Here is a 15,383-nt window from a genome sequence, read left to right as displayed (position 1 = left end):
GGGATTCCGTTTCGATAAGTGGTTCTTCAAATTCAGCAATTGGAGCTTCACAAGCAACTTCGTGTTTCTCTTCTAAAGGTATATTTGGCTCTACGATGTTTTCTTCCTCCTGCTCATATGGCACGATAACTAGTTGAACTCTGGCTTGCTTTTCAGGATTATTCGCATATGGAAAACTTGTTTCATGGAACTTGACGTCACGAGCTATTATTATTCTTCTAGTCTTCCTGTCCCACAGACGATAGCCATTGGGAGCATAACCCATCATGATAACTTCGTTACTCTTTGCCTCCAACTTTTTACGATGTTGACTTGGTATCCATGCAAATGCCTTGCATCCAAAAACGCGAAGTTTTTCCAGGTTTTTCATTGTACCAACACTCAGCCGGGGTTAAACTTTTCGATAGCGCAACAGTAGGGCTTCTATTCACCAGATAAACAGCAGTTAATACGGCTTCAGACCACATTGTTTTTGGAACATGCGAATCTAGTAGTATAGTGCGCACCTTTTCAACAATTGTTCGGTTGAACCTTTCCGCAACTCCGTTTTGCTGAGGAGTATAGGCAACGGTTGGCTCGATCTGGATACCCTTTTGCGAATAAAATTGCTTCTGGTTGTTAGAAAGATATTCACGGCCTTGATCAATAGTTATCTTCGAAATTTTCAAGTTGAATTTCGCGGTTACCATTGCTTCGTATTCACGAAATCGAGTAAACACTTTTTTTAGCCTTCACACGTTCATTTTTCTTCAACTCCTCGGCTATAGGGCACTGCGTGGAAGAATCTCTGTCTCTTTCGTTCTCCATGAAATTTGACATTTACTGGCCTTGTTGTTTTCTAATTTCTTTGCAGTGAGAGAGAGAGACAAAGCAGTCCGTGCAGTGCCCTATTAGGCGTTGCTTCACGATTTCCAAACTTAATTCTTCTTCGGGAATGTTTCCAATGGCAGTTACTAAGGGATCGAATGCATCCAGTAAGGTTTGAAACAACGAGATGACCAAATCAGCTTCTTCGATCTTTACGACCGCTGTTTTCAGTTGACGAATCAGACCTTCAAACACTAATATATGTGCTCTCATCGAATCCCCTTCTCTAAGCTTCAAACGATTCAATTGCTTTCTAATAAGGTTTTGAGTACTTATAGATTGTGTTCTCGAGAGCTTTCCACATTTCCTTTGCTGTTTTCTTCTTACAGATAATCGCCAGGAAGTTGACGATGTACGACTTTACCTTCTTATCTGCATCTAAAAACTTCGTCTTCTCTGCTACTTCTTCGGGTACTGATGGAGGGACGCACTAGCAGAGTCGCAACGAAACCACCGGGAAGACAAACCGACGAAACCACCGGGAACTAACAAAAGAAACGCGGAAACTTTTCGAAAGGAAAAAATGTGAACACGTCTTTGCGAATGAGAGGTTTATTTGTAACAGAGAAAAATCATTGGTACAGTGTTGTCAGTTTGATTACAGATTGTCTTTGTTTTTCATTTAAGCTGGGTTTACACATTTGAGGTGCTCATCCATTTCCAACACTCCTCCTGGATGAGCGCAGTTTTAAGTTCTTACTGTAATCCTACTTTCTTCAAAAAAATATTCAGTTTGGCAGGTCCGACAGGTTTTGTAAGAGCGTCGGCCGCCATTTCTTCACTGGGGCAGTACACTAAATCTACAGTTCCGTGTTCACACAGATCACGTATGAAATGCCTTTTGGTATCTATGTGCTTCACGCGGCCGCTGGATCGCTCCGCCTTGGCAAAACTTAAGCACCCCAAGTTGTCCTCGTAAAGTATTGTAGGTTTCACTTCGGGCTCTTGCAGCTCCTCCAGCAATCGTCGAAGCCACATTGCTTCTTGACAGGCTAAGCTGAGTGAGTTGTATTCGGCTTCTAAGGATGAAAGAGCCACCGAATCCTGTCCTTTGCTGGTCCAACTCACTGGTCCACCGCCATAGAAAAATATGAATCCAGTAGTCGAGCGCCGGGTACGCCTATCACCAGCCCAATCCGCGTCGGAGTACCCTACCAGGGTCCAATCGGTTTTAGGTGCGTAATCTAGCCTGAAATCCTTGCTCCCATTTAGGTACTGTAGTACCCGTTTCGCTGCGTTCCAGTCGCTTCTTGTTGGCTGACTAACTTTCCGTCCTAACAGTCCAACGCTCAGCATCAAATCGGGTCTGGCGTTAACCGCCAGATACAGCAATGCACCAATCAAACTTCTGTACAATGTCGTATTTTCAAAGGGCTTACTATTCTCGTCCTCCGCAGTATACCCGAGATCCATAGGAGTTTTCACAGCATATGAGTTCTCCATCTTGAATCTCCGAATCACACACTCTATGTAGGGAGCCAGACTTAGCGAATAACAGCCATTCTCTCTTTTGATGTCAAATCCTAGAAAATGACGAATCAGGCCAAGACTAGTCACCTCGAATTTGTCACGGAGACACTTATACACTTCTTCAATTTCAGATTCGTCAACACTTCCGATAATAAGGTCATCCACATATACTACTAGAAGTACGATGCTTCGTCCCTGGCGTACATAGATGCAAGGATCAGACTCGCAGGCTTTAAAGCCTAGTTTGACTAGTACCGCATGTAACGTTTTGTTCCAGCATCTGGCTGACTGCCTTAATCCATAGATGCTTTTACGCAATCTACAGACCAGATCTTCTTTCCCATTAACAACAAATCCAGCCGGTTGGGACATGTACAGCTCCTCGTTAACTGTTCCGTTTAAGTACGCCGTTTTGAAATCGTACTGCTTCAGGATCATTCCTCTCTTACTGGCTACCGCTAGGAGCACACGCAATGTCGCCTGTCTTGTTACCGGAGCGTAGACTTCGGTGAAATCAATCCCGTACAGTTGTGTGTATCCTTTAGCGACGATGCGTGCCTTGTATTTTACCACCTTGCCCGTTTCATCTCGCTTAAGCTTAAACACCCACTTCGTTCCGATTACTTTCTTTCCCGGAGGCAGCTCCACCAAATCCCAGGTCTGATTCGCCGAATGCGCGGCTATTTCTGCTTCCATAGCATTCTTCCAATTTGGCACTAACACTGCTTCGCGATAATCTTCGGGCTCTTCGTCAACAGTTACTTGCCCCACAACAAAATCCTCGTATCGTCCTGGCAAAATTCCCCGATTATGACGGTCACCCCTGTTCAGCACTGGTTGTTCGACCGGATTGTCTAGCTCGAAGCCCAGGAAATCACTACCGTTCATCTCACTAGCGTCGTCATATACGGAAGGTTCCTGTTCATCACGCACTTCCACATGTTCTTTACGGTTATCCAGAGTAACTTCTTCTTCATGCTTGCTCCCTCTTTCACCGTTCTTCTCCACCGGAATCTTCGAAACTGCAGGCTCCTCCTCCTCCAGCTGTTCAGAACCATTTCTCAGCTCCAAAAATTGCGCATCCCGACTAATAGTGATGCGGTTCGTTGCTCGGTCAAGGAAGCGATAGCCTTTGTGCTGGCTGGAGTAGCCAACGAAGACTAACTTCTTAGCTTTCGGGTCGAATTTCTTCCGTTTTTGGTCGGGAACGTGGACATATGCTTCACATCCGAACACTTTTAATTCTGCCAAGTCCGGTACCTTGCCTGTCCAAAGCTGGTACGGTGTTTTCTCCACAGCCCTTGATGGCAATCGGTTCTGGATAAAGTTCGCAGTAAGCACAGCTTCACCCCAGAAGCATTTTGGTAATCCGGCATCGAGCAACATACAGTTAGCCATCTCCTGCAAGCTACGGTTCTTTCTCTCCGCCACACCGTTTTGTTGGGGTGTGTACGGAGTGGTGAATTGCGAATGAATACCCTCGGCTTTATAAAAATCCTGCAGGCTCTCGCCGGTATATTCGCCTCCTCCGTCTGACCTAATCACTTTAGGCTTTCGACCAAACACGTTTTCGGTCCACCGAACGTATTCCCGAATCTTGTGCTCTGCATCGCCTTTAGATTTCAAAAGAAATACTGCACAGAAACGACTGAAGTCGTCAATCAGGGTAATAAAATATTTATTCCCGCCAGGTGTCGCATTCTCCATTGGTCCGCATAAATCGGTGTGGATCAAATCCAATGGTTGCTTTGATCTGCATTCTCCTATTGAATGGAAAGGTTTTCTGGCTAACTTACCCTTGATGCAGCACTCACAGACTATACGCTCACCGCAGTCCTTGCAATCGAAACCGCTCACCAGGTCCGACGACAAAATGGAACTCACAACATTCATGTCGCGGTGACCAAGCCGCCGGTGCCATGTATGCTGGCACAAATTAGTGTGGCAACCTTTTACCGCCATGCACTGCTCACCGACTTTCAGCTTATACTGGCTTCCCACCAGCTCACCAACAGCAACAACCTTGCATTCCGCGCCTTGGATCTCACAACCGTTCACTTTAAACACTACCGTGAACCCCTTTTCGGCCAATTTGCGCACCGAAACCAATCCGCCCTCCAGAGCGGGGACGTAAAGAACTCTTTCCAATGTAATAACAACTCGCTGCCCATCACCGTTCACTCCGATAATGTTTCCGCTACCGATTCCACACGACTTCGTGCAAGTGCCATCAGCCAAAGTGACATTAACACTGACATCGTTCTTGAATTCCACGAAAAACTTCCTGTCGTTTGTCATATGATAAGTAAACCCGCTATCGATTGTCCAAGCGCCCGGAATAGCACCTCCAGCAACAAAACACAATGCACCACAGACCGAATCGTCTGCTACAGCTGGCTTCGGCTTTTGCTCATTCTTCGCTCGCACTTTTCTAGCTTCTTGTCCGGAAAATTTCTTCTTCGTTTCGCTTGAACTGTCATTGTTTTTCATTGCCTGAAGCTTGCGGCAATTTCTTTTGTAATGACCAGGTTGTTTACAAAAGAAACACTTCACTTTGCTCATGTTTATTTTCACCTCCGCTTTGAGAACTTTTTCATCCCGAGCACTGTTTCCACTGAGACCCGCCCGCTTGTTGCACTCATCGCGTAATCGAGCCACCACAAGGTCCATTGTTAGGTCTTGTTGGGGGCGATTTTCCAAGGATGTCACGAAACTCGCGAATGATTGCGGTAAACTGCGCAACATCATGATCACTCGCAACTGCTCACTGAGTTCCACACCTGTGCTGTCAAGTCGTTCATACAGGTTCTCAATCTCTTCAAGGTGCTTTTCCACCTCACCGTTTTCACTGAGATTCACTGAGCACAACTGCTGCAGGAGCATTGCCTGAGTGCCAATCGTGGCTTTTTCATGATACGTTTTTAAATTATCCCACATATCTTTCGCTGTTTCAGCTTTCTTCACGAAACGCAGCTGACTATCGTCAATAAACAACGAAATCGTCGCACGAGCTTTAACATCTTTCTTCTTCCACTGAGCATAACCATCGTCATCTTCATCCGGCTCCGCTTCAACTATCGCCTCCCACAATTCTTCACGCTCAAGGAGCGCCTTCATCCGGAATTTCCAAGAAACGTAATTCCCACTGCACAGCTTCGCGAAAGACACTTTCATCCCATCCGCCATTTTGTTTTCAACCGCACGTTTTCTATCGTCGGAAGATCGGAAAAAACACACCTCCGGTAAACTAGCCCTCGGTAAACCGCACAAAAACGCCTATCAGTTCACTTCCGGCACTTGGGCCCACAACCTGATGGAGGGACGCACTAGCAGAGTCGCAACGAAACCACCGGGAAGACAAACCGACGAAACCACCGGGAACTAACAAAAGAAACGCAGAAACTTTTCGAAAGGAAAAAATGTGAACACGTCTTTGCGAATGAGAGGTTTATTTGTAACAGAGAAAAATCATTGGTACAGTGTTGTCAGTTTGATTACAGATTGTCTTTGTTTTTCATTTAAGCTGGGTTTACACATTTGAGGTGCTCATCCATTTCCAACAGGTACTTCTTCCGTTAACGTATTCAACACGCCCACGGAGTCCAAAAACATCTTGACCCTTAAGCTCCAGTGCTGAAATCCTGGACCATCGTCATATTGTAAAATACCAGATACAGCGTCTCGCGTAAAGGTGCCCATAACCTTTTATGAATGAACGCAGAGCTTTAACAAATAACTTGTGGTTTATTTGAAGTTCAGTTTGAGAATGAATCGGAAGAACAACATGTCAAAGAAGAAAGATTGCTATGATGGAATTACAACGATTGTTTACGATATATTGGCTACTTTGATCAAAGATTTCTTGGCAGATATCTAAAGATTATAGCTTTGTCTAGCGTTCTGAAGTAAAAATGTGGAAAAAAAAATATGCAAAACTACACGTAAAAAAATAACCTTATATGTTTTGGCAAAAAACCATTCGAAAATACTTATACTCTTTATTATGCCACCTAATGAATGATCCCATACCAAAAAGCTAATAACATTCATAAGTTAATGAAAAGTATAAGTTTCGAAATGTATGTGACTAATGCGATGTATAAGTTTTTTCTTATACATATCATTAAGAGCCTACTTTGGCAAAAAGGTATTAGAAATATTAATAATAAGTAACATTAAATTTTTTTACGTGTAGTTTATGTACAAGCGAAGGAGAGCGTGAACAAAGAGAGCCTCTCTTTTGCACATACGACCTATTCTCAAAGCAATCTAGAAATATCTCCTTCTACAGAATTCCTTGGGAGCAATCCATATGTGCCATAGTCGAATGACTACCTTTGGCGCTAAAACTGAAATGTCCCCTTCTACAAGTTCCCCGGGGACAATCCGTTGGTCCATTAAAAATACGGTGGGAAAAATCCGTCTTCATACCGACGAAAGAGAGTTGGCCCCGTCCAGGGTAGAAAATAATAGCTCATTAACAGTAAAACGTGATATTGATAACAAAACATGATATGAACTTGAACCTTGACTTGAACTTGAACCTCCTGAAGGCCGTCATTATACATTAGATTTTAAAAATTAAGTAGAAACATAAAAATAATAATAATAATAATAATAATAATAATTAGGTGGGAGCTCAGGTGAAATACCCTGGGCGTCCATGAAAAACCACCATTTCGAGTAGGTGGGAGCTGAAGGCCCAATTCCTAAGCACCAATGAAAAACCACCCTCGGGCGAGCACTGGCGCTTGAACCTAGCTATTTAGCACTGTAAAGAATTAAATAACTTTACAGAACCCGTAGCTTCCGGGAATGAAAGCACACCCAAATATGGAGTTACGCTCAAGAACAATACCACCCATGCGATTGCCCGAGGAGGGAGCCCCTACTGGAGCTGGTCCTGGAACGGGGACAGAGCGAGCGGCCAGCGGCTAGAGGAAGGAGAGGTGCAACAGCGACCCTCTAGTCATCGGGCTCAGCCCGTGCCGACAAGGCAAAACAGAAACGGCAGCAGAAGAAATCACCAAGGCAATGCTGCACCTGCTGATGTTGCTGTGGTTGATCGACGTCAATCACTCACGTTAGCGGGCCGCCGACGGCAACGGATCATGTGGACAAGGGAGATGAATCAGTACGTGATCCGTTGCTACTACGTTTGCACCAGGATGGAGACGGATATGTCCGGCAGACCGGCGATGCTGGAGATGTTCAATGAGAGGTTTCCTCGGTTTGCACCCCAGCTTGACCAGAACAAGTTGTACACACGCCAGAGAGCTATTATGTCACATAATATGCTGACTCCAGAAGACGTAGAGTACATCAAGCGGGAAGTGCAGAGGGAATTAGGAGAGGAGGAGGAGGCAAGATCGAGCGATACGTCGAGAAGGAGTTCTGTTGGGTTGGATGCATCAATCGCAAGTAACCGTCGCGATTCGATTGCACCCGCCGCTCCAGGACCAACAGTGGAATTGCAACGACAGCAATTGAAGGACGAACTAGCTTATCATATGGGCACAGCAGTTACACAGTTCCGTGGGACAGACCCCATGTCCCGACACCGGATACCCAAGTTGCAGTACTCCTATCGGTTGACGAGTACAGTAAGCATCCTTAACCAGGATATTTTGCCACAGTACTTGGAAACCGTGGAGAACCTTGAGGAGCTGCAATTTATCGTGTATTCGGCTGCAGTGGCTGTTGTAAGAACGTTGGGATTGCGAACGCGCCCACAAGGTGAGAGTGATGGACGCGCACGCCCCAAAGCACGAAAACCCGCGTGGATGCGACGTCTGGAGAACCGCATCGCCACACTGCGGTCAAAGGTTGGTCGATTAACACAGTACAAGCAGGGGAATCGATCAACCAGGCTAGTTCGGAATGTTGCTGAAATTGTGAAACCCACAGAACTCCGTGATCTCACCGAGGCGAACATAACTGAGATCCTCGACACCCATGTACAGCGGTTGAGTGCTCTTGCTAAACGACTGCGACGTTATGGAGAATGTTCGAAGAGGAAGGAGCAAAATCGAATGTTCAACATCAACGAAAGGGAGTTCTACAACCACATCCGAAACGACAAAGCCGACTTTGGCGAGGGCTTTCCGGAGATTGGAGAAGTCACGCAGTTTTGGTCCAATCTATGGGAGAACCCCGTCATACACAACGGCGATGGGGTGTGGATGGCAGAAGAAGAGCAATATTGTGGTGGAATTGGAGACATGACCGCCCAAGACATACGTGAGGCTACTCGGTATACCAGGAATTGGGCTGCACCAGGACCCGATTTTGTGCATAATTTCTGGTATAAAAAACTCACAACGGTCCACGGGCGGATGGCGGAATGCTTCAACACGGTACTAGATAACCCCGGGCAGCTACCGGAATTCATCACTAGGGGTGTCACTTATCTTCTGCCGAAGGATCGGAACACTTTGAACCCAGCCAAGTACAGACCAATAACGTGCCTTTCGAGTCTGTACAAAGTGCTGTCATCGGTAATAGCGAGGAGGGTGCAGAACCATTGCGACGTCAACAACCTGATGACCGAGGAACAAAAAGGTTGTCGACGTAACACACGAGGCTGCAAGGATCAGGTCATCATTGATGCAGTCGTTGTTGGGCAGGCCACCCACAAGCAAAGAAACCTGAGCATGGCGTATATCGACTATAAAAAGGCATACGACTCAGTACCTCACTCGTACCTTCTTAAGGTACTGCAGTTGTATAAGATAGACGGTAACGTCATCAGGCTAATGCAGCACGCTATGGGGATGTGGAGCACATCCCTGCACATTACCGATGGAGAAAAGGTGTTACGGTCCAGGACTCTCAGCATCAGGAGGGGCATATTCCAAGGCGATACCTTTAGTCCTCTATGGTTTTGCCTTGCCATGAACCCTCTTAGCAGAGCACTCAACCAACACAACTATGGCTATCATTTGAAGAGTGGGGAAAGGAGTACAAACATTACCCACACCTTCTTTATGGACGACTTGAAGCTGTTTGCGGAATCTGTGGAGAAGCTGCACCAATTTCTGCGGCTTGTAACGGTATTCAGCAACGACATCCGGATGGAGTTTGGTATCGATAAATGTCGATCCATACATCTACACCGGGGTCACCTGGTGGATGCCGACAGTTTCCGCGTCAACGAACAGGAGGAGATTCGAAACATGGTTGAAGGCGAAACGTACAAGTTCCTAGGTTTCCTGCAACTGAAAGGAATTCGCCATACGACAATCAAGAAAGAGCTGCAGGAAAAGTTCTTGCATCGTGTCAACGGTATTTTGAAGAGCCTCTTGTCGGCCGGCAACAAGGTGAAGGCGATAAACACGTTTGCTGTGCCATTGTTGACATACAGTTTCGGGGTGGTGAAGTGGACCAAGACTGACTTGGAGGCGTTAGAACGAGCAGTACGAGTGGCGTTCACTAAGCATCGCATGCGCCATCCAAAATCGTCCATTGAGAGAGTCACCCTGCCACGTACAGTAGGAGGAAGAGGCGTCACCGATATACAAACACTATGTGTTTCCCAGATCCAGCAGTTGCGAAGATACTTCGTGGAAAGCCAGAACCGCCACGAAATCTATCGCGCTGTGTGTGAAGCTGACCACGGATTCAGTGCCCTGCATCTGGCGCAGGAGGACTATCAGCTGAATTGCGACATCAAATCTGTCGACGAGATGATCGCATCGTGGAAGCAGAAGGAGTTACATGGGACGCACCCCCATCAACTGGAGCTGGAATATATCGACAAAGCGGCGTCGAATACGTGGCTGGTGCGGGGTGAACTCTTCTCGGAAACAGAAGGATTCATGGTAGCCATCCAGGACCGGGTAATTGCGACGAAGAACTATCGGCACTATATATTGCACGAAAACGTGGAGGACCGCTGCAGGAAGTGCAATTCAGTAGGAGAGACGATCGAACATATCGTGTCCGGGTGTTCAGCCTTAGCTGATTCAGCCTATCTCGGTCGTCATAACGAAGTAGCCAAGATTGTGCACCAACAGCTTGCTTTAAAGCACAACTTGGTTAACCAGTTTATCGCCTACTACAAATATGTGCCTGTCCCGGTTCTGGAAAATAGTTTCGTGAAGCTGTACTGGGATCGCGAGATCATAACGGATGTCCTCATTCGTGCCAATCGGCCCGATATTGTGGTAGGATGAAGCGGGTAACCCTCATCGATATTGCTGTACCGCTAGACCATAATGTCCAAACAACATTCTCCAACAAGATAACGAAGTACCACGACTTGGCGGAGGAGTTGAAGCAGATGTGGCACCTGGAGGATGTGCGTATAATTCCGGTTGTTATCTCAGCAACCGGAATCGTCCTGAAATCTCTTCTGAGATCCTTAGGAGAGCTGGAACTATCTCATAACCTCCAGAGCATCCAAAAGACAGTGGTTCTTGGAACTTGCAGCATCGTAAGAAGATTCCTGAACCACCATAACTAATACATCCGGTGCAAACGTTTATTATAGGATTTTAAGTCAACCGGCGAATGAGATCCACAGAGCCTAATCCCCTTTGGCATTCAGATTGCCCGGGGTAGGTGAAAATTCCCAGCACGCTTGCTGAGGAAGTGCCAAAACTCTATAATAATAATAATTAAAATTGGAGTTGGAGGGCCAAGCCGGCCGATCACTGTACATGGTAAAAATAATTGTAGAACAAAAAATGTGTAAATAAAGAAGAATTTTACTACTACTACTGATATGAACTTGTTAGAAATAAGAGTAAAAATAACAAGCGAGAATAACAAAAATTTGCACCGAAATATCATCAAAATATCAGGTTTTGCCATTAACAAGAATCAATATCTTGAGCTATTAGTTTGTGCTTATGAATAGAAAAACCTGATATTTTTATGATATTTCGGAGCAATTTTTTTTGTTATTTTCGTTTGTTATTTGTACTCTTATTTCCAACAAGTTCAAATCATGTTTTGTTATCAATGTGTCACGGCTTCTACACGGACTACCACGGAGCACGACATGTTCATTGCGGGTATAAATGCCTAGCATTACGCAAACACGAGCAGTTTTTATTTATTACCAGACTAAGGCCGCAGTGGCCTGTGCAATACATAAAAGTCTTCTCCATTCAGCTCGGTCCATGTCTGCACTTCGCCAACCACGCAGTCTGCGGAGGGTCCGCAAATCGTCCTCCACCTGATCGATCCACCTTGCCCGCTGTGCACCTCGCCTTCTTGTTCCCGTCGGATTGTTGTCGAGAACCATTTTCACCGGATTACTGTCCGACATTCTGGCTACGTGCCGGCCCACCGCAGTCTTCCGATTTTCGCGGAGTGAACAATGGAGGCCAATAAGCCAAGAATATCAAGAATTTCTGACACAAATTCTGACAGGCCATGTTTGCTTCAAAAAATGCCTGCAAAGGCTCGGACACGCATCATCGCCGCAGATTAGAATGTAGCTAAGTCGGTTATTTATTACTCGGATTGGACTCTATAACATCAAATACGAAATAATTTAAAACAAAAAAAAATGTTTGCGAGAAAGAGGATGATTTAATAAAAATTATATCAATTGTGAATAGTTGAAGATATGTGCATTTAGGCATTTTCAAAGTGTAAATTGATGAAAAATAGTGCTCTGTATATATTATTACCATGGGGTGGGGAACGATTAAATGCATTGTTACAACCATTTCTAATGGACAATTTCTTCGTTTTGTTCTAGGTTATGGAAACCTTCCAACCTTCGGCGGTGGTGCTCCAGTGTGGTGCCGATTCCCTCACCGGTGATCGTCTCGGCTGTTTCAACCTCACAGTCAAGGGTCACGGCAAATGTGTAGAATTCGTTAAAAAATACAATCTTCCTTTCCTGATGGTGGGCGGCGGTGGCTATACCATCCGCAACGTGTCCCGCTGCTGGACCTACGAAACTTCCGTCGCACTCGGTTCCGAGATTGCGAATGAACTGCCGTACAACGACTACTTCGAGTACTTTGGACCGGACTTCAAACTGCACATTAGCCCCAGTAATATGAGCAACCAGAACACGACAGAATACCTGGAGAAGATCAAGAATCGGTTGTTCGAAAACTTGCGCATGTTGCCACACGCGCCGGGCGTGCAGGTGCAAGCCATCCCGGAGGATGCTGTGAACGAGGAAAGCGACGACGAAGACAAAGTCGACAAGGACGAGCGGTTGCCCCAGGCCGACAAGGACAAACGGATAGTACCGGATAATGAATTCTCCGACTCGGAAGACGAGGGCGAGGGCGGTCGAAGGGACAACCGATCGTACAAAGCTGGTGCCCGAAAACGGCCGCGGCTTGACAAGGACGCCAAGTCGGAAGACATGAAGGACGATGCTGAAGTGAAAGGTTTGCATTTATTCAATTTTTGATGTTTTATGATCTGTTGAATTTTAATGGAGGAAATAAACGTGATCGATTGTTTTTTATAACTGACGCGCATTCTGTTTTTCTTCTTTCTTCCCTGGAACGATTGTGCAGCCGAAACAACGGGTGATAAAGAGGAGGTCAAAGCCGGTGGTGAGGAATCGTCAAAGAAGGAAACGACCGCCGTTGCATGATCGGCGCTGGCCGCGTACCGGAAATAGCCCGCCACTAGCATAATGAAACAGTGATTTTTCCGCGCGCCGCCAGAACACAATGAATGGCATGAGACACAAAACTAACACAGCCACGCATAACAGAAAACGGAAGCATCCACACAAGCGTACACATTCGAGACGACAGTAGGCTCGACCCTGTTCTGATGTTAGTCTGTAAGGGCAAGTTTATGTTCATCACTTCTTAGACAAAGCGATAGTTTTTAATCTATTCTGTTTTTTTAACGACTGTGACGAAAATAAGATGGACTCTTATTGATTCAAACGTTTCTACTTCTGCATCTATATTTTAAAATGTAAGAAAACAAATAAAATGGCAGAAAACAAACAGAGCGATGTCAGGTCAAATCAATCATTTGTGGCAATTTGTTCAGTTTTTGTGTGTCCTTTTATCACTGACATCAAGTTTTTTTCATAATTTTTTTTAAAATAATAAATTGTTCTTTGAACAAATTTATTGTTAAGTATTTCTTCAAAATGGATCGTTTTATTTGTAACAATTCACCTTCTTGACGTGAAATCAACAAGTAAATTATTTAGCTCTTTTTTAGTGGAATGCTTTCACTGTCATAAGATTAGTTTAGCACAATTCCATTTATTTCCACCACCTTGAAATACTTTTACATATACGTATTTCGACCTCAACTGTAAGGTCGTCATCAGTGTCTCATACTTGACTCGAATAGTTGAAAAGATTTAAAATTGACGATCCTATTACGCTAATTACTTGGCCGTACCGAGTTTCTTGGTTTGCAATACATGATTAACATCTGTCACCCACATACCGTGGGCCTCATTAGGTTTCTAATGATGTTCCTATGTACAATTTTCAATTAGTTGGAATGCTACTGCGTAAAGGCTGTTTTTTTAGCGATCTGTAGGTATTTTATTCGTTGATTTGATCTGTATTGACTCTGGAAGCAAAGTATAAAAAAAATCCGACGTTCCTGTCACCGTGTTCGAACGAAGGAAAATTATTAGCCGGTATTATAGTTAGAATTCAAATTGGCTTAAAACCAATAATTGGACTTGTTTTCTCCGTATTAAAGCTACAATTTCAGCGTATTTAAACCCCTGCCTGGTCAATCTACATTTAGACACAAACTAACAGATCACAGCCGGAAATAGCAAAATATATAAATCAGATACAAATTGCAGAACACAAACCATGATACAAATTAACATGATCTCAGGAACGTAACCCACACGTTTTGAACACAATAACACATCTTTTGTTTTTCCTCAATTCATCCTTTGCTTTGATAAATTTCATCTTAGCTGTTAAGTACAATCCAGAGAAAGAGAGATTAATATTTATTCAATTCACTCATTTCCATCCATATCCCATACAAAGAAACTGTGTAAGATCTTCTTAGTTAGGTCGTCGAAAAAAATTGCTATTCACAGAATGGCTAAAATATGTTAGGTTAAAAGAATATTATTCGCACCACTTGAAAAAAAATTAAAACTAAACCGAGGCGCAAGCAAATTGATAAATATATAAATTAATGAAATTAGCACTGAACTTATTAAATGTAGAGATAGACATACACGATAGGCTACTACTACAAGTGGATAAGAAATATTTTATTTCCCAATCGATGTAAGAAAAGAAGAACGATGATTATGAGATGAGAGCTGAATAAATGCTTACAAGATCAGACAGGTCTTGAGGCATGAAACAGATTTGGTCGAATGCTATCTGTATCGAAATGCCATTTTTTAATCGTATTTAATTTACATCAATTTTGAAGTTTCATAGAAGTACGTCTCGACATGAAAGATGATTTTCAATTTAATTATTGGTATTTGTGGGAAACTCGAAACGGTAGTGAGTCGGGGCGGGACAGCACAGTTTTTCAGGCTTTATTGTACTGTCGCGTCGTAATCTAATATCCATAATTTGTTCCATTTTCCATTGATGCCAAAACAAAACACTCGGAAATCGTATTTAATCGAATGTTACGTCTGTTACTCTATTCCAGAGGCTCAGAAGCCTCCTTTCAAGAGGCTCGGAAGCCTCCTTTCAAGAGGCTCGGAAGCCTCCTTTCAAGAGGCTCGGAAGCCTCCTTTCAAGAGGCTCGGAAGCCTCCTTTCAAGAGGCTCGGAAGCCTCCTTTCAAGAGGCTCGGAAGCCTCCTTTCAAGAGGCTCGGAAGCCTCCTTTCAAGAGGCTCGGAAGCCTCCTTTCAAAGCCTGTTTTCAAGCCTTTCAGCCTGCTTTCAAGAGCATCCTTTCAAGAGGCTCGGAAGCATCCTTTCAAGAGGCTCGGACGTCTCCTTTCAAGAGGCTCAGCCTCCTTTCAAGAGGCCTCAGAAGCCTCCTTTCAAGAGGCTCAGAAGCCTCCTTCAAGAGGCTCAAGCCTTCTTTCAAGAGGCTCAGAAGCCTCCTTCAAGAGGCTCAGAAGCCTCCTTTCAAGAGGCCCAGCCTCCTTTC

At 44.6% G+C, this 15,383-nt stretch overlaps 1 protein-coding gene across 1 annotated transcript in view; it reads left to right on the top strand.

Moving 5' to 3' along the window:
* Positions 1-14,635, top strand: part of LOC134218436 (histone deacetylase HDAC1) — a 40,443-nt gene extending 25,808 nt beyond the window's left edge. Inside the window, exons 5-6 of the mRNA XM_062697422.1 lie at positions 12,050-12,698; positions 12,831-14,635. Of these exons, the coding sequence (XP_062553406.1) occupies positions 12,050-12,698; positions 12,831-12,910 (729 nt within the window). The 3' untranslated portion in view covers positions 12,911-14,635. The remainder of the gene's footprint in view (positions 1-12,049; positions 12,699-12,830) is intronic.
* Positions 14,636-15,383: the final 748 nt, after the last annotated feature.

This window comes from Armigeres subalbatus, chromosome 2 (genome assembly GCF_024139115.2).
Source record: "Armigeres subalbatus isolate Guangzhou_Male chromosome 2, GZ_Asu_2, whole genome shotgun sequence".
Taxonomy (NCBI): Eukaryota; Metazoa; Arthropoda; class Insecta; order Diptera; family Culicidae; genus Armigeres; species Armigeres subalbatus.
This window is presented reverse-complemented; position numbering and strand designations above follow the sequence as displayed.